The following is a 20435-nucleotide window of genomic DNA, read 5'->3' as shown; positions in this document are numbered from 1 at the left end:
TAGGTCAGTGGGATAGATAATTATTTAATCCAGGTATGGGGAACCTGTAGCCCTCCTGGTGTTGCTAGACTACAACTCCCATCATTGGTCATTCTGGCTGAGGCTGAGAGGAGTTCTAGTTCAACAACATGTGGAGGGCCACAGGTTCCCCAACCTTGATCTAATCAGATGACATAAAAGAAGGTGATGGGCAAAAAGTCCAAAAAGTCAAGATAAGTAAATAAATAAATACATACATAAACAATAAGAAATGGAATACCCCCAATTCATAACCCCTAGAAAACCAGGCATTACATTACAACAGAAGACAATTCATCCCATTGTCTCTGGGGGTTGCAAAACTATCAATAATTTTAGTTTTATTTTCCTAGAGTCCTTGAAGAAACATTAGTTTTAAAACACAATTAACCCTGCAGCATGTAAACCAACACTGGGAAATTGAGATGTATAACAAAAACATTAAGATCTTAGGTTAATTAAAGCAGTCAAGAATTTTTCAAACATTTCAAACACCAAACATTTCATTCCTTGCCCAATTTCCTCAGCTTTTAGTTAAAAATCAAGAGAATTCCATCATTGGAACTACTGTGGTACCTTGGTTCTCAAACGTAAGCTGTTCCAGATGATCGTTCGAGTTCCAAAACATTCAAAAACCGAGGCGCAAAGGACTGTCTGCAAATTCAATTGAGAAAATTGAAAAACACGCAGCGGAAGCCGCTCGACTTCCAAGGAGCGTTTGAAAACTGAAGCATTTACTTCTGGGTTTTCGGTATTCAGGTTCCGAAACATTCATCAACGGAGATGTTCGAGAACCAAGGTACCACTGTATACACTTACAGTGCCTGCAATTTAGAGGTACAGATTTATACTGGTTGCAGTTTATCAACACAAGAAAAGACACAAAGAAATGTAGCTGCTTTAGAAAAATGGGACAAATGTAACTGTTTTTGGGAAATGGGACAATCAGACCCCAAACCAAGTTGGGATCTATACATATACCAACACAATTGCCACATCCAGTGTCTACCATTTAATCATGTTAAACTTTGCCTTTATGCCCAAACCAGATTTCCTAGGAAGCTTACAGCGCACCATACTATACCTAACACAACTAGAAGTACTAGCTGTGCTGGCTTTCGACTGTTATGTTAACCAGCACTATCTTCTAGCTCCTTCAGAAGTTGTGTACAATTTCAGCTCAGCCTATCTTGTTACAATCATGGTACAGTCTTCCCCAGAGCTAAAAGAAATAAATGGTTTTCATAATATCAACCAACCCCTCATTCCAAATGTTAATACATAGTGCAGAACATTTATAGATAAATAATGCTACCCATTAAAAATTTCAGGCATGACTCTTTTTCTTCCTAAAACCTCTAAATTACAGCTTAATCAACATAGAAGAGCTATTGCTTAATGCCTGACCCTTATAGCTCTATATTCTTAGCTATTTACTGATAAGAAAAAGCCTACCTGCTTCACCTAACCACCACCTGAGATGGGCAGAACTCCACAACCCACTCTTATTGCTTCCCTGACATTTTGTTTAAATGAAGTCTTCTGTTATTCTGTCACCCAGCAGCCAGATCCATGAAAACTATAGTGCAGTCAAAATTCAAGAAATTGCAACTCTCACACGAGCTATTCTGAATGATCCAGCCAATCAGGTTGCCAAATTCAAGAAACAGAAGAGACTAGACAGCTTGTGTGTGTGGGATGGGATTACAACATCTAACTGAGCAGGAGCTTCCATGGATTAATAGGTGTAATTTCTTTTAAGACTTTATGTTCTTTTAACTCTCTTATTCAGAGGTCCATGCACCAGAAAGCTCATTAAAAATGAATCCCATGATAAATTTAATTTATTTTTATTTTTTTACTTCAGGGAGACAGTCCTATTTGTATGCCTGTTCATAAAGCCCATTCATCAAAGTCCTGGCAAGATTTTACACTTAAAAAGTAATAATCTCATTTTGGACAGCCCTATTAAATATCCTAAGTCAGAAAATAAGATGGGCACCTAATAAGCGATGCAAAAGAGAACTCAGCAATAGTGGGAAACTTCATGCCCAGCCTCCTGTTTTACACTTGAGAAATAGAAGTAAATTATCTCTTATTCTCCTGTCTCAATTTGATTCCCCACGCAGACTGACCCCATTAAAGTTTGCTCCACAAAAGACTGCATGGCAATAATACAAGGGTGAAGGCAGGCGGGGTGTTTAACTACTGAGTTTGCTGTTAGGCATACGGAACCAAGATACATCGTGGCAAAGCAACCACTTTACACAGTATTCCTGCAGCATCTTTTTGAGTAGCCAGTTGAGAATGTGCCAGGAGTACTCTTCGTCTATCTAATTCAGTGGTTTCAACCAGGGTGCCTTCCCTCCCTCCTCTGAAGTGCTCTCGTGTCTCTGCTCCCCAAAGGCTTGCACAGCTGTTTGCTGCAGCAGCCCTGGCTACAAGCTCCGCAGGTGAATGGTGCTTCTGGGGCTGGCCAGGGAGTGCTGCTTGCCAGGAGCTGAGGTGGCTCAGAGTCCAAGGGTGGCTGCAGCGACTGCCTGGAGGACTCCCAAGGAGAGGGGAGAGGAGAAGGGGCTGAGGGCACACTCCGCAAGGGAGAAATTCAAAAAAGGGTGAGAGGCTGCCAGCTCTGCAGGCAAGAGGTGACATAACTGGGCTCCTGAGCCCCACAGGGGTGCCGCAGAAAGAATGTAGTTGGTCAAGGGAGCCAAGGACTCAAAAAGGTTGAAAAGCTCTGATCTAATTTCATCTGTCTGGATCCTGTGGGCTCACGCTTACTGTTTGTGCACTGACACAGGGGGCTGTGGCCAAATAAGGCTATTTGGTGAGCCTGGAGTGGTGCAAACAGAGAAGCAAATCAAGATGGCAAACCTTGCTGAGCCATGGGGCAGGAGAGAGTGAAGAAGAATAGGAGGGAGCCAAGAGGGTGGAAGGAGTGCTTGCTGCCCCCCATCCCCATCAGAAGCATTGCCCTTGAGTGGCAAAAGTCCTGCGGCTGGCTGGAAACTGATTCGCCCTCTCTGTTTTGGGTACCTCCCCAGCTGTGCTCCTACCAACCCTCTGCTACCATATCCTTGCCTTCTCAAAGGTTGACCCTAGTTTTTTGTTTTTTTGGTAAAAGGCAAAGGGATCCCTGACCATTAGGTCCAGTCGTGGCCAACTCTGGGGTTGCCGCGCTCATCTCGCTTTATTGGCCAAGGGAGCCAACGTGCAGCTTCCGGGTCATGTGGCCAGCATGAGTAAGCCGCTTCTGGCGAACCAGAGCAGCACACGGAAACGCCGTCTACCTTCCCGCCGGAGCAGTACCTATTTATCTACTTGCACTTTGACGTGCTTTCGAACTGCTAGGTTGGCAGGAGCAGGGACCGAGAAACGGGCGCTCACCCCGTCCCGGGGATTCGAACTGCCGACCTTCTGATCGGCAAGCCCAGCTCTGTGGTTTAACCCACAGTGCCACCCGCATCCCTTGGTTGACCCTAGTTTTCATTTCTTTATCCTTCCTCCACTCATTCAGAAAGAGAGAAAGGAGGGGTGGCTCTGGTCCCATTCACCTTCAGCTCTGCCCCTGACAGAATTTTCTTGTGGATCAACAGCTGTTCACCCAGCTGCTGGCTTATCATTCGTGGACTACCAGCAGAAGAAGCCTTTTAAAAAGCCCTTTTACTTCCAATATTAGATCACTCATGATTCTTTATCAATTTATATATAGAGAGTGTGCGTGTTTTAAGAGAATCCAGCTTCAGATATTTTCCTACACCTCATTTCTGCTCTGTACTTGGCAGCTAAAAAGCCTCTCCAGTTGGTCACCTGAGAGTCACGGCATGCAGGCTGAGGCAAGCATGGAAGAATGTCTGTACGAAGCAGCGGCCTTCCAAGAGCTGAATGTGCACTCACTCATGGATCCATCTCAGGCAATCTTTCAGCCAAGCCAAAAGCCTACCTTCAGCTATGCAGTAAGTAGAGCCAGAGGAGAGGGAATTGAAAGAGATATTCCCTACATTGCTGAAAGTGGCATCTTCCCTTAATCAAACTCGGCAACAACTGTGCAGTGCAGGTAAGAGAAGAGTAAAGCAATACATCCCCTGCAGAACTGCTCTTCATTTGACAACACGTCCTACAGCATCAGGATCTTTCTTCACTAGACGTTTAAATTAGATCAGCATTCTGCTTATGTGCAAGACCAACATGCAAGCAGGGACCGGGCGGGGGGGGGGCGGGAATGTGTTGTGCTCCACCTCCTATATCACCCACCCAACTCATGGGTGAAAAATGGCTTGAAGTGGCTTCCCATATGTTTTTAAAGACTACACAACTGGGGCTCCCCATTTTAGATCTTTGCCTTGGGAGGCTGATGGGTCTGCGTGTAGCTTGATGCATTTATCACTGCTCTCCCTGCTTGCATGCAGGGCTTACACACAAGCAGAATGCCCAAACACGGCTCATGATATGGGACAATCAGAACAGCGACATTTAATGTTTCTTTTTAATTTTAACTAGTTAAAGAGATTGCAGGAGTTGTAGACTTGTTGGAATGATCAGCTCCAAGAAGCAGATGGGTTCAGATGGTTTCCCAATAAGTCCCTAGTCAGGGAGCTGTGGGTTCTTCTTCCCTCCAGGCAACTTTAAATGCTACATGAGCCTTTTGGTGTGAGCCAAAGGGCAAGAGCTCAATGGCTCTTGCATTGTGGCTCTTTATCTGGGACTCATGTCCCTGCAAGGAAAGAATAAACCCATGTGGAATGACGTTACCTTAAATAGCCCACATGGAGAAAACTCATCATAGACAATCCTCTAGAACCGGCTGCACACAGAAGTGATCGACTTCTTTGAGGATGGAAAAGAAGTTGAGACTAAACACTATAAAATATATTGCTGCTAGCAGTATACTGCTGCACTGAGTAAAGAAGCTCATCCCATAGAGGCATAAGGTTGGTGCTCAGGAATTCTGATATTTTGAATCATTGGGAGTTTGCACTGAATTGCAGTAATTGTTTTGATGAATATGTGTTTGTTTTTTGCCTAATTTCTATACTCTTGTGTTTATGATATGATTACTGTATAGTGATTCTAATGCTTGCTCCCAGCACAATTCAAAGTGTTGGTGCTGACCTTTAAAGCCCTAAATGGCCTCGGCCCAGTAGACCTGAAGGAGCGTCTCCACCCACATTGTTCAGCCCAGACGCTGAGGTCCAGCACCGAGGGCCTTCTGGTGGTTCCCTCATTATGAGAAGAGAGGTTACAGGGAACCAGACAGAGGGCCTTCTCGGTAGTGGCGCCCACCCTAGGGAAGTTTTTAATATTTAATGCTGTACTGTTTTTAATATTTGATTGGGAGCCGCCCAGCTCAACACTACTGGAGAGATGGGATGCAAATATACAAGGTATGACCAGAAAGTTCAGTGAATGGTCACAGAAAATGGACAGCGAGAAATATTTGAACATACAACCTTACAGGCCTTCAAAGTAGGCCCCCTCTGATTTAATGCACCATTGACAACTGTTGGAAACTTCTGGATAAGTCCTCTTTTCATACTGCTTTAAGTTCCCTTGTCACAGCAGCTTGGATGAGTGAAATGTTGGGAAACCTGTGCCTTTTCGGTGCAGATTTCAGTTTTGGAAAAAGAAAGAAATCCGGTGGGGCCTGACTGGGAGAATATGGAGGGTGGATCAACTCAGTAACGATTTCACATGGAATATGCATTTCTTCCGCCATCATTCGGATAGACAAACGCCGATCCCATCTCAATAGCTCGTGAACTCTTTCGGTATTTGCCGCCATTGGCGGTTTGCCAGACCAAGGATCATCTTCAATGGTTTGCCGCCCTTCACGGAAACACTTAAACCACTCATACGCTGTCTTTCGAGTTACAGCTTCATCTCCGTACACAATTGTGAGCATTTCGTGGGTTTCCGATGCCAATTTACCCAATTTGAAACAGAATTTCATATTGACTCTCTGCTCCATTTTCAATCACAACACACTGCACTATTAACAGCTACTAAACGCTACCGCATGAACGTAGGCCTGTCAACAAATGCCAAGACACATGCGCATATGTTAGCTGAGATATGGATGAACGCCTCCCACATGTCTCCACGAATCCGGCAGTTCCCATTATCACATACAGGGGTGATTCACTCTACTTTCCCGTCACACCTTCTATATATCAAATCAAGAGCCCTTGGGAAATTTTCTGCTGGCATGCGGACTCTCTTGGTGAAGTCCTGGTCACTCTGTGGGATGCACAGGTGTATTGTGTGGTAAACACAATCAGACCTAAGCTCCCTTTCCCATGGAAAAAAGTCCTTCTAGCCTCTTGGTTTACTAGGGAGCAGAGGGCAATGAAGCAGTTGAGATGACAAAGTCTAAACCAAAGTTGTGGAAGTTTTAAGAAGAAAAAGTGGTGCAGATATAGTTTTATAAATAATACAGTATAATAGACTGGATTACATGCTTGATTCAAATAGTTTTAAAGGTGGGCCCAGACATGTTAATTTGTTTATTTAAACCATTTATATGCTGCTTTACACTAGGGCTGGGCAATATCTAGTTTTCAACATCATGGTATATCAGCAGCTAAACACCACAATATGCTGATATATGCTGATGTCTGGTATGTATTTCAGCTGTTTCTTCCTCCACGTCTTAGGAGAAGCAGCAGCAGCTGATTGCTCAGCCTTACATGGTGACTGAGCCATGAGAGGGGCATTGGGGCTTTCTTGAACCGCTCAACTGAGGGTGGAGCCTATGATGTCTGTCGGGCTTACACATGAGCTGGCCTGGACGCATGTGAGCTGAAGAGGCATCGGGGCTCCCTCAAAGGTGTCTGCCTGTCTTTGCCCAAACGAATGGGCTGCCTCTCTTTGCTCTTGGGGTGGTTGGTCACTCTGGAAGGAAAGACGCAGCCACCCCACCCCACCCCCCGGTGAAGGCAGGCTGGTGGCAGCCAAGCTCATGGAGTGTGAGATGCATGTTCTCAAGCTCTGGGCATCTGTCTGCCTTTGCCTGAACGGGCCAGCTCCATCTTACCTCCTGGAGCGACCAACCATCCCAAGAGGAAAGGTGCAGCCCACCCACTTGGGTAAATGCAATTTGAGTTGCCAATACATTGTGGTGGCTAGGGAGCTGCACTCTATCAGCAGCTCAAAAGGTCTGAAACCGGTAGCGTGATGTGAACACCATACCAGTTTATTTACTGGGACAATAAATAGAAGTATCATCCAGCCCCACTTGATGTCATAGACTGTAAGTGGTATGTAGTAAGGTTAAAAAGATACACTTAAGAAAAAATCATTTAAATCTAACCATACACTCAAAAAACTTACTTTGAATGCCTGTTTTTTAAGTTACTGGACGATACAGCTATACATCCCCTCCAGGCTTGTTGGGGTTTGTGCTTGCAGCCAAACCACCTGTTAAGAGTTTTTTTCAACCAAAAACTCCTTTCTTTGGGTCCAGCACATTTCCCGCTACCAGACACCTAATTATCAGAGTAAACCCACATAGTCTCCAATGTCAAGTCAGGCACGGAGTAATAAATCACAGGAAACAATCCAGTACATACAGAAATTCATTTACTGTTGGTTTAAGCATAACAGTTACAGAACTATACAGGAAAAGAAGCTTCTATCAGTGCCCTGACTGATGTACACTTAAAAGGTTGCAGGCCTTGCCCTAGATAGCTGCAAGGCCTCCCCTCTCCTGATCATATCCTTACAGTTCAAGAGTTGAGTTCAGACTAAACAATCTCTCAGTCCAGTCTAGAAGCTGTGCATGTGTGGGAACAGTTCTCACAGTGTTGACTAGGCCAGTGTGATTTATCGCTATATAATTCATTCCCAGCATGAAGTCTACATCACGATAACGGGTTCATTAAATTTGACCTTGCAATATATCGTTCAAAACACCAGGGGGCAGTATAACTGCCAGCAATTTGAGCAGTCCAGTCCCTGTGCGCAGTTCCTCTCCCTGCTCTGGCTACTTCGCTGAGATTTATCTCAGCCCAAGAAACATCCAAGACTGCTTGCTCCTTCTCCTGTATGCCCTAGAGGGGCTGTTGCCCATGGTGCACAATGGGGGGGAGGGTGAACCAGCCCCCCCCCGCAGAGATCCCTGCCTGGCTCCTGCGGCAAGGTCTGGGCAAGTGCAGAGGCTGAACAGCACTCTCTGCACCCCCCCTCACCTGCCTCCAAACCAGACTGGAAAGCCCCCATGCTGCGCTGGCAGCCCTCGTGCCCGTGGCTTCCTCCAGAGATGCTGGCCACTCTCCTCACATTCATGGCTGGTGGCGGCACTGGAAGCGCCTGGCACTTAATGGGCAGGCAGGTGAGCAGCGAACAGGCAAGTCCCGCGTGACTGGAGCCTCTGTGTGACTGTGAGAAGATGTCAGGACAGCGTCTCTATCTCGGCAACCCCCATCTTTTGGCGGGGAGGGCAAGTGGCAGAAGAACTTGCGAGCGCACTTCCTTGCATGCAAAGACGCACTGAGCACACACCCCTGCTGGATCGCCCCTTCAGAGAGGTGGTGGCACTACCCCTCTGAGATGCTGCAGTTGCCTGGCATGCACCTGCCCCACCCTGGGCAGTAATTGGGGACGCAAAGCCCCTGCCTCCACCCCCCACCCATCCAGGACTGCCTGCTCCTCCTCCTGGATGCTCATGGCTGCTCCTTTTGCCTCCTGCACGCAGAATCTTCATGCCCACCATATATAGTTCTGTTTTTCAGACACTGTAATATATCGGTATATTGTGATGTTTAGCTGGTGATATATCATGATGTTGAAAACCAAATATCGCCCAGCCCTAGTGTTGACCTTGTATCTGCAGTAAACAAACCAGTACTTCAGCAACTTCTGGTAACTTCCAGTAACTTCTAATAGATTCTGGTAACTTGTCCAGTATTTCTGGGAATGAATGTCTCACCTCAACAAGGTTCAAAGGCTATACTATGGCCCAATACACATAAACATTGGATTATCAGTAAAGCACATGAAATACTAAGAATGCAAAAATTAATTTGGAACTCCAAACATTATGTCAGGGTATCATAAGGAAACTACATTTTTAAAGTACCCAGGAATTTCAGAGTCTGATATTTCTAGCTGTGCTGAAGTCCGTTTAATGTTGTATTGTGTTTTTAATATTTGGTTGGGAGCTGCCCACAGTGGCTGGGGAAACCCAGCCTGATGGGAGGGGTTTAAATAATAAAATTATTGTTATTATTATTATTCCCCCCAATGTTTGAAAGTCCTCTTCAAATGGTGAGGAACTTAAAATAGAAAAGTTTTAAAATAAAATTATCCTTATATGTATACAAAGCACTTAAATTCCTCTTTAGCAAGAGGAAGAAACCCAATACATCCTTTTCTGGTTTACATCCCAATAGCTATAGTGTATAGCAGCAGTATCTTTATTGAAACTGTTGCCGGTATTTCAGTAGGAGAAGCAAGAAAAGTTATTGAGAGCTAGCCTGTCAAAATATCTCAGTCAGCATCCTAAGCGAGAACATTTGAGTGGGAAATGTATCCGAATTAGGGTTACTTTTACACACACAATATGTTTTAGGAAAATGAATGAATGAATGAAAGCATCATAATGAAGTGGCCCAGAAACAAATCTGGGTGTAGCTGTCTATGTCCGATTATGCCATTACCAAAGCCAGATATTCATGCCAGAGGGACTTCTTTAGTCCATTTCGGTTTCACATGAAGCAACAACTATGAATGGCCCAAGTCAGAATGCCAACGGTATTCATTCTCTCTCTGACCCAGTTTTTAGCATTTGTGATAAAAAGGACTGAAGACTTAAGCATTATCTTTTAGGTCTTTAATGTCCTGTTGTCGGTAGCCACCATTCTCATAAAAGAAGTTTAAGAGAAAACAGCCAGCAGCTGCTATTTCAGAGAGCTATTTTAAGGTTCTGTTACCATGTCCATCTAGCACAGATTATATACTGTGCTCGTCAGGCTGCTGCTCTACCTCTGGCAGAGACAAGCACTCTTTCTTTCTTTCTTTCTTTCTTTCTGACACTCTAGGAATAGTTTTGTGGAATTGAGGGCAAAAAGTTTAAGTTAGACAATTCACATTATGAAACAGATGAAATTTGTGGAGCAAAAACAGTTCCTGTTGAAACCGAACCTCTGGACAGGTGTTAAATGTATCATCTTACACTCCAAAACTAATCTTGCTAAACATGGCATTCACCTATAATGTAATGTATTTGTTGCATGCTGCTTGGGGTATAGCACAGCTTTAATCAGCCAAGTATAATACAAAAAACTGCCACTTTAGTATAACATTGGAGATCATACAAGTCATATCAAAAAAGAGCTGTTGCATGCCCCCCAGACATGGCCAGATGTCTGCATAAAGCATAGAGAGCATGAAAGACAAGGTTAATTGTGTATAACAAAGATGTTCAGACAGGACCTGAGGACAGTAGCTAAGAATACATTTTCAGAGCGGCACACTCTGGCACAGAGTGGTTAAACAAGAGACTCGTAATCCTTACTGCAGAAGGATGCAAAGCCCAAGCTTTTAAGTACAGAATGTTGAAACAGTAAGGTCAAGTCTACATATCGCAGCTAACAGATTGGATGGTGGCTAACAGATTGAGGTTGAATCCTGACAAGACAGAAGTACTGTTTTGGGGGGATGGGACAGGTAGGTGTGGAGGACTCCCTGGTCCTGAATGGGGTAACTGTACCTCTGAAAGACCAGGTGCATAACCTGGGAGTCATTTTGGACTCACAGCTGTCCATGGAGGTGCAGATCAATTCTGTGTCCAGGGCAGCTGTCTACCAGCTCCATCTGGTACGCAGGCTGATACCCTCCCTGCCCGCAGACTGTCTCGCCAGAGTGGTGCATGCTCTAGTTATCTCCCACTTGAACTACTGCAATGTGCTCTACGTGGGGCTACCTTTGAAGGTGACCAGGAAACTACAACTAATCCAGAATGCAGCAGCTAGACTGGTGACTGGGAGTGGCCGCCAAGACCATATAACACCGGTCCTGAAAGACCTACATTGGCTCCCAGTACGTTTCCAAGCATAATTCAAAGTGTTGGTGCTGACCTTTAAAGCCCTAAATGGCCTTGGCCCAGTATACTTGAAGGAACATCTCCACCCCCATCGTTGAGCCCAGACACTGAGGTCCAGCTCCGAGGGCCTTCTGGTAGTTCCCTCACTGCAAGAAATGAGGTTACAGGGAACCAGACAGAGGGCCTTCTCGGTAGTGGTGCCCACCCTGTGGAATGCCCTCCCATCAAATGTCAAGGAAATAAGCAACTATCTGACTTTTAGAAGACATCTGAAGGCAGCCCTATTTAGGGAATGCTTCGTGTTTCATCGTGTTTTTAATATTCTGTTGGCAGGAGCTGGGACCGAGCAACGGGAGCTCATCCCGTCGCAGGGATTCGAACCACTGACCTTCTGATTGGCAAGTCCTAGGCTCTGTGGTTTAAGTGCAAGTAGATAAATAGGTACCACTCCAGCGGGAAGGTAAACAGCATTTCTGTGCGCTGCTCTGGTTCACCAGAAGCGGCTTAGTCATGCTGGCCACATGACCCAGAAGCTGTACGCCAGCTCCCTCGGCCAATAAAGCGAGATGAGTGCTGCAACCCCAGTGTTGGCCACGATGGGACCTAATGGTCAGGGGTCCCTTTACCTTTACTAATATTCTGTTGGGAGCCGCCCAGAGTGGCTGGGGAGACCTGGCCAGATAGGTGGGGTATAAGTAATAAATTTATTTATTATTATTATTATTATTATTATTATTATTATTATTATTAGCAGTGGGATGAGATGGCAGAATGGACAATGCCACTTCAGCCTACAGGTAGAATACCACTTGTGAAAATATATGAACCACCAAGGAAGAAAAATCACATCATGGAGAAAGTTTCTAGAATTGGGTTTCTGCCTACATTGTAGCTAGAAAATTTGCAAAGAATATTTAACTAGAGGAAGCATTCAAAATATGACCCACCACCTGCAGGTAAAAAGGTAAAGGACCCCTGGATGGAGAAGTCCAGTCAAAGGTGACTATGGGGTTCATCTCCACTTTCAGGCTGAGGGAGCCAGCATTTGTCCACAGACAGCTTTCTGGGTCATGTGGCCAGCATGACTAAACCGCTTCTGGTGCAACAGGACACTGTGATAGAAGCCAGAGCGCACAGATATGCCGTTTACCTTCCCGCCACAGCAGTCCTATTTATCTACTTTCACTGTCGTGCTTTTGAACTGCTAGGTTGGCAGAAGCTGGGACAAAGCAATGGGAGCTCACCCCATCGCACAGACTCGAACTGCCGACCTTCCGACTGGCAAGCCCAAGAGGCTCAGCGCCACCTGCAGTCTCAGAGGTTGTGCAATCCATTCTACCAACTCATGCTTGGGTAAACCAGGCCTAACTGAGAGCTTTGGGAACATTATTATTTTATTATTTTATAAATTTACATACAGCCCTATACCAGCAAGTCTATAATTCAGCCCTAAATCCTATTATTCTGGATGTGTTTGCTGCCCTGAGCTTCTTCAGGAGGAAGAGCATTTTATAAACAGCACCACCATCATTACCAGCATCCCAGGAGTAAACGATATTCGAAGACAAAGACAACAACTTTTACTTTTTACACCTACAGCTTATTGTATGCATTCAATAGGCAGAATGTGGTCTTAAGGAAGCAAAGAAGAGAATGCTGAAAACGATATTACTTAACTGCACTGCACCCAAACTTCCATGCAGAACAGATGTGTTTTGTGCATAGTAAGAGAATGAACCAAGCCTCAAAAAGTGTAACATATCCCTTCCGTGTTGGCGCATGATATTGTGGCAAGGGTGGGGATGAAGAGATTAGGCAAAAATATAAATGCATAACTGTATATATTACTAATAAAAGCCTTGGAGGAAGAGACAATAGCCCTGCCCAAAAGAAAAAGAAACTTATTTATTACTATGGCCCACAAGTCATTCACACACTCACTGGCTGTTAGTTCCAAACAAAAGCTGATAGGTTTTTTAATACTTCTTTTCCATACTTGGTCTTAGCCAAAAGGTTGAGAAGTATTTTTCCCTGTTATCAGCAGCCTGTTTAACAATAGCATTTGAATCAATCTGGCTAACCTGATCCAAGCACACACACACACCCCCCACTCACACATGAAAACAAGTTTCACTACAGCCAATCAAAGACAACCAACTACACCCTAGGCCAACCCCAACTTCTCCCACCACCAAAGGAATATGAGCGAATAGTAAAGAAAACCCACACAAGTGATGCTGACACAAAACCCCACACATAGAAGCATTGCCCCCCCACCCCATTCACCATTCCCCCCTCCACCTCTTTCCCCCTTTTCTTCCTAATGTAATACTAATGTCTCAACAAATGAAACTGATCTGTAGAAAATGTAACTTAAAAAAAGGAACATTGCGTATACTTTTGTAAAGCAGTAAATCTTTAATAAAAATATATTTTTAAAAAGTATAATTCCCACACTAAGTGCAATTTCTTAGTATTGTGTAGGAACTTGACTTTATGCAACATGAGTAATTTGTACAGTTTCCTTTTATTTGTTCACACTGATTTCCTTTTAAAAACTGCTCTCACATCCTGTAGAGGCAAGACATACCAAGCTCAGAAACAAATAAACTACCTGAAATTTATTGGCCTCCATCAAGCATTTAAAAAGTGGTATATAAACAACTGGAAGAATGGGAAATTGTTCACATAAACACTTCAGATGTTACAAAGCAGTTAGTTCTGGAGACAAACCTAGAAAGGGGGAGGGCCCTTCTGCAACCCCATGAGCCTTACCACTTTAGTTAAAGAAAACAGTCAATTGCACATTTCAGTATAAAGGTAAAGTATGTACTGCTACAAACATCACACAGTAGTAAATTAGATTAAAAATAGGACACTGGATCAAGATCTTCCAGTAATCATACTTATGGCCCTGTATATTATGTATGTACTAAAGACCTTGGTTAACCAAGGTCTATTAGAAATTATTCTTCATATTCATACAAAACCTTGGTTTCTTATGCTTCTACTCTGGCCTTTAAGTATGAGCAGTGGGGTATCAAGCATTTCTATAAAGCAAAGAAAATACCATTGATAGGCTCATGACCTTCCATGTTTCATTAGGAAGGCTAATTGCATTCCTAATTAGGGATAGGCTTTTTCACCAACTGTGTTAAATTGGTGATCTTTGGTGATATTGGGGGGGGGGGTTGTGTGTGCACTTGTGTTCATAAGCACAGTGTGGCTTACTTTCATGAAGCATAATAATATACCATACTAAGTTTATACTATGTCATGCTAATATAAATTAGTATACTAAGAAAAACCCACTTGTTACAAGTTTTCATTTCTGCACTATTGTTATCTGAATTTGGGAAATATTTCTTGGGGTTATCCCATTTTTCCTTATTGTGATGTAAGTTTAGGCTGAGACAAAGTGATGTGCCAACATCAGCCAATGAGATTCATGGGGACTTCAGCTCAGCCCAAGTCCAACACTCTTAACTAATTCATTTCAAAAGCCTCCAATGAATATGCAATGCAGATAATATTCAGACATTTACTTTAAAAGAAAATACTACACTAAGCCATAGATTGTTTTAACAATGATTTGCTGAATAAGTTAGAACCCAACTCAGACATTCAAATAAACAGTGGTTTGTTTTAACTAATGTTGGTTTGTTGTCTCTGCACCTCATCTGAGAATACCCAGCTACTCAACTGAAGTCCTTCTTGGCAGCCAGCACCCCTTCCCTTATAGCAGCTGGCTGCAGAAACAGGGTGGAGAACAAATATTCTCCTGGGGAGATGGTCTGCTGCTGTCCACATGCTCTTATGCAAAGAACAATCCTGAACCATTTCCCCCTCTCCCTCACAACCCTATTGCCATAAAGGCTTTTTGGCCTGTTAACCCTTTCCCTCCAACCCCTCTCTGTAGGTCATCCCACTGTAACCACACTTATTTAAAAAATCATATTAATACTTTTGGGTGGCTCCAAAATAGGCATACTGCTTTAGAATCCTCTTTCTTTGTTCTTGACTCAAGTTCTCATCAGTCACAATATCAGTAAATAAGAATAGGTATGTATGTATTGTATACCACTTTTGGGGCACCCTGTTCACTACTAAATTGTCAGTCCTGGCCAAGCAGAAGAATAAGTGTTAAGCAATAACTTGCATATTTAGGATATAGAATTGAATGGGGGGGTGTAGGGACACAGGCTAGAGGGGCTGTGTTTGGGAAACATTTTTGGATCATACTGTGCAACTGCATCTGTTGGCATCACATATCCTAACGTGAACTGATTGATTTAATGGCTGCCTATCCTTACAGAGCCAGAGAGAAGGCTTGGAAAAACCTCAAGATTTGCAGAAATACAAAGAAACACAAAAACCCTGAAGGAGTAAAAGAAAAAATCACCAAAAACAGCCCAGTGAGGACTGAGCAAGTAGTTATTTAACATATACCCATTGTGAGCTATGGATAAGAGGGCAGACACTCCCTTTAATCTTTTCCCAAATGCCAGCCAAAATGGGTAAGGAAACCTTCTCACTGAGGAGGTGAGTGGGGATAGGAGTCTTTTGCAAGGCAAAGTGGGGCAGGCTTGAGGTCTGTGGAAGCATGACTAGTCCTTGCCATGTGAGCTGTTTTGCTTTTGAGGTAATTTCCCCTCATGTCTCTGCAGTCAGGCAGGAAGTAAGAATTGAGCAATGGAGCACACTAGATTAAGTCAGGATGCCAAACCATAAAAAATAAACTACAGTTAGCTCAAGCAGATTCACAAGCCAAGTTCAAACAATGGTTTTAGATTATGGTTTGTTGATCAAACAAACCATAATTCAGTTCATGCATATGAACAAAACAAGAGTTGATCTAAACATACCATGGTTTAGCTTTATATCCGAATGCAGTCGTTTGTCTGCAGTCTATACAAACTGGCTTAACATACATAAGCTGCTATACAGCTCAGCTGTGGCCTGGTTCAGATGCAGCACCAAGCCACAATCCTGCCCCCTCCCTCCAGCTGCAAAGAAGAGTACAGAAAGCATCTACTTCTGTTTCCAACCAGCTGCAGAGCATTGTTTTAACTTTTAATCAATTTGATTAATTTAATTATAGTTTATCCTAACAAGCCGGGATCATAGAATGTGGTTTGAACTCTGCTTGCTCAGACAAACAGTTGTTAAAACTAACTTCATTTCTTTCCAGTTTTGATTTAACCAACTCTATAGGTACTTGAAAATGCATGTTTCCACTTTTCTTCTCAACAGCTGTGCCAGAGCAGAGATGAGAGCAGGGGCAATGCACAAATGCAAGGCCATTTCACATAGCACTAAGCCCCCACGGTACCCTCCAGATGTTGTGGACTACAATTCCCATCATCCTTAACCAATGGCCATGCTAGCTGAGGCTGATGGGAGGTGTATTCTAAAACATCTCATGTGCACAAAGTCGGGGAAGATTTAGCATTATCAGAACTGTTCAGACAGCTTACAAGTTTGAGGAAGGGCCATCGCTCAGTGGTAGAACAGCTGCTTTGCATGCACAAGGTCAGGTTCAACTCATGGCACCTTTGGGAAAGGCTGGGATAGAACCCTGCCAGAAACCCTGGGAAGCTACAGCCAGTTTGTGTAGGCAATACTGAGCCAGATGGGACAGTTGTCTAACTCAGCATAAGGCAGCATCCTCTGTTCCTAACTTAAGTTTTTCAGGATAAGATTCATATGGTATGCTTACTAGGAAATAGTTCCTTTCAGTTAAATCAGGCTTTTTTGGATGAGCATTTCAAGAGGGAGGCAATATAGAAAATCTTTTAGATTACTATTTCATTGTTGTTTTAAGTTCTGTACTAATGCATTTTATTGTTTTGAGCTTTTTTGTTAGCTGTTCTGGATACTAGTTGTTACAAGCTGAGTTATAAATATTTTGGCCATTTTGAATGGTGAGAATTTTTAATTATTTGAGATCATGTCTACATGTTACACTGTGTTAGTACTATCTGAACTTTCACTTTCCGCCAGACAGCAACTAAACTTGGGAACAATGCATTCAGCTCATCCCTTCCTGCTTTGCTACAGCTACTATTACACTTGCTCAAGATAGACGGAAACTGGAAACTCTCTCAAGGGAGCACAGCCACAAGTGGTGGAGGGGAGAGATCTAACTGTGTGCCCTGAATCAATCACCTGTTACATGACATGCCAGGGTTTTTAAAGCACGTATTTTCACCTTTATGGAGCATTTGTACATTATCCAAGCCTGCTCAGTATCATAAAAATAAGGCTTCACTGGCTGTAGTTAGAGAAGCCATTGTTGTTTATTTTATATTACAAGCAGCCTTTACACTCCCTTTTTCTCCACACATATGGAGCTTTCATTTGTGCCTTCTATCAAACAATAGACTGCTATTTTGTCCAAATCTAGAAAGCTATGCATTGAATGAAGTATAGATTTTCTACAAACCAATATGCAAAATCAATGTTTGATCCAGATTTGCAGGCAAACTAAAGCACACAATTCAACAATATAAAAATAGGAGCATACACAGGTTAAATCTGTAACATAGCCATATGCCTTACCTTTAAACTCTCAAATATACAAGTCAGATTGAATAATGAATAAACTATCTAGATATACAAAAGCTGCTTTGTTTCCATAGTTTTCACCAACATACCCTCAACACATTTTACTAACAAAATCCATTGTACCTGGAAAATCTTTTGCCCTTCCTTAACAAAATTCCTATATCCTAAAACTACAGTCTGAACATAAACTCAAGTCTAAAGAGTTTCACAAGAACATAAAAGTTACAGGCAATGGCACACAACAGAGAAGAGTTACAAAGGATCGCTTTCCTGCCTGTATTGTTACATGTTGTAACAATGCATTTTGTAATGTTACAATGTTGCTCAAACGATGGAGACACACAAAAATCAAGCTGGCCAGTCAGTATGCTAGGGCAGGCTGTTAGGAGGATATGGGTTTAACCATCTTTGGGAACATGTCAGAAAAGAAAGTTCTCTCTCCTTTTCTCCTTCACACAGCAACAGTATACATACTGTACAAAGGGCTGGGGAGGAGGGAAACCACCAGGGATCAGCAACCTAAGGCCCATGGGCCACAAGCGGCCCAGGGGGGTCGTTTAAGCCTGCAGGAAGCTCCTGCAGCCAATGGAAAGCCAATGGAAAGCTGCGCATGCCTCCTCCGCGCCGGAAATAGTGTTTGCGCATGCGTGCGTGTTCGCGCACTCTGGCCCACTGCAGCATCTGCAGGATTGTGAACAGGCCCAAGCCACAAAAACTTTGCCAACCCCTGACCTAAACCATCTGGAGGGCTTGGTACTTGCAATTTTTTTAGTTTAAAAAGGACAAGCATCTCACCAGAGTCAGTACAGATATCAACTTCCTCATCTTCCACTTCCCTCCTGAGGTTACTTAACTCACCCAAAAAGTTGTTGCCGCAGAACAGTACAGAAAAGAGTGAGCAAAGCTCACAGTGCAGAACAAGATCACCTCCTAAAGATCAAACTTCTGTTAAAGAAGTCACAGCCAAAACAATACTTCAGAAGCTGTCACCTCTTTCCTGATCTTTAGCACCTTAAGTTAGAGGAACCAATAAAAGCCCATGAGAGAAAGAATTTATAGGTATATGAAACATGTTTTAAAGACCAACGTGTTTGCTGTGGTGTTTCTGAGCTACACTTCCTTTATGAGAACTATGAAGCCTTATAACCAGTTGGCAGATCATATATTATAATACGAAAAGGTAGAGAGAGAAAGAGGGAAAGGTAAATAAGTAGCAGGGTCCAGAGGCCATGGAACATAAGAAGCAACACACAGAACCCAAATACATAAAAAGTTAAGCCTTCCTTCATCTTTTTGGAGAAATGTGAGATATAATTGCAATAAATAGATGAACAAACTACAAGAACAATGGTTGGTGACTATCCTAATCAGCTCAGAGAGCCAGGGTGCCGTAGTGGCTGGAGTGCAGGAGAAAGACCAGGGTTCAAATCCCCCCTTGGTCTTGGAGCTCCTGGGTGACCGTGGGGCAAGGCGCTGCCTCACAGGGCTGTTGTGGGGACTGCTTGGGCAGAGGGAAGAACCAGGCAGGACCTCTTGAGCTGCGTGAAAGGGAAAAGGTGCAGTATAAATGCAGCACTCAAAATAAAACAAAATATACACATGTTTGTGTCTGTGTGTACACCAGCCACGCACAGTCATGGATCCAGACACGGGAGATGCTGCCTTTCCTTTAAACCTGCCATTAAGATAAACGGTTTTGTCTTGGAAGACAATACTTTGTGTTTGCAAAGTTTATTGAACATTTTAGGGGGGGGCACATTAAGGGGATATGCATGAGCTTATTAACCCTTCTTCTGCCGTGGTCGCAAATGGGCTGGACCCCCGCCCCGCCCCCAACGGCCTCCCGGAAGTTGCTGGGAGGGAGGGGAGAAATATGGGGGGGGCAGCGGCACCTGACAGCTCCCACGTGAAGGGGGAGGGGCCGAGGTGACAGCCCCCGCCCCCCCCCGCCCGCCCTGGGAGGAGGAGGAGGAAGAAGAGCGGAAAGAAGCAAGAGGCGCCTCCGGGAGGCCGAGCCCCCCCCGCCGCTCACCTCGCGGGCGATCTGGTTGAGGGCGTCGTCCTCGGCCGCGGCGGGCCTCTCGCGGTTGGGCTGCCTCTTCCTCCCGGCCAGGCCTCCCGCCGCCTGCTGCGCCCCGACCAGCTCCATGGCGCTGCCTCCTCCTCCTCCTCCCTCAGGCGGCTCCCTCCCTCTCGACGCCGCTCCTCGCAGGCGTCTCCGGCGTGAGGAGAAGAAGAAAGCGGCCGGGGCAGCCCGCGCATGCGCGCACGGGAGACGGGCGGGGGCGGGGCCGGGCCGACGGCTCTCCGCAGGGGGCGGGGCCGAGCGCGAGAGCGGCGCTCACCTTGCGGGAGGGGCGGGAGGGAGGGAGGAGCCCGGCGCCAAAGGCCGCCCCGCCTCGCCTGACGAAGCCCTCAGAAAGGGCGCGCCTTGGGGCAGCGGGCCTTCCGCCCAGGGGGCGCCCCCCCCGACCCCCACCAAAGGCCCGCGCCCAGGGAAGCCTCCGCTCTCCCCCCTCAGGAACCGAACCCCTCGGCCGCCGCCGCCTCACCCGCTTCCCCTCTGTAAACCAGATAATAAAAAGAGCTCCCTCCGCAGTGACTGCTCACTAGGAGTCCGGCATTCGAAAATTCCTAATAAATGACTAGAAGTATGAACAGAGAGAGTCCCGCTTGTGCCTAGTATGCTGAAATCTTTAGAATATGCCTCTTAGACATTTATTTCAGGCCATTGAATACTTCAAAGTATCCCCACCACCACCACACACACTTCTTAGTTTTGCCTCCATAAAAGGTTTGGAAGCTGAAA

The 20435-nt window shown here is 44.7% G+C and overlaps 1 protein-coding gene across 24 annotated transcripts in view; it reads right to left on the bottom strand.

The window, feature by feature from the left end:
• The window catches only part of LRRFIP1 (LRR binding FLII interacting protein 1), a 106816-nt gene extending 87014 nt beyond the window's left edge, over positions 1-19802 (bottom strand). For 17 of the 24 annotated variants that reach the window (XM_053364061.1, XM_053364108.1, XM_053364080.1 and 14 more), the window contains exon 1: positions 19659-19800. In XM_053364061.1, coding sequence (XP_053220036.1) covers positions 19659-19775 — 117 coding nt within the window. In that variant the 5' untranslated portion in view covers positions 19776-19800. Of the gene's footprint in view, positions 1-19658 lie in introns of all 24 variants that reach the window. The other 7 variants (XM_053364127.1, XM_053364256.1, XM_053364227.1 and 4 more) reach the window with 5 other exon arrangements.
• Positions 19803-20435: the final 633 nt, after the last annotated feature.

This window comes from Podarcis raffonei, chromosome 1 (genome assembly GCF_027172205.1).
Source record: "Podarcis raffonei isolate rPodRaf1 chromosome 1, rPodRaf1.pri, whole genome shotgun sequence".
Lineage (NCBI taxonomy): Eukaryota > Metazoa > Chordata > Lepidosauria > Squamata > Lacertidae > Podarcis > Podarcis raffonei.
Note: the sequence above shows the minus strand (reverse complement) of the source record. Positions and strands in the feature narration are given on the sequence as shown.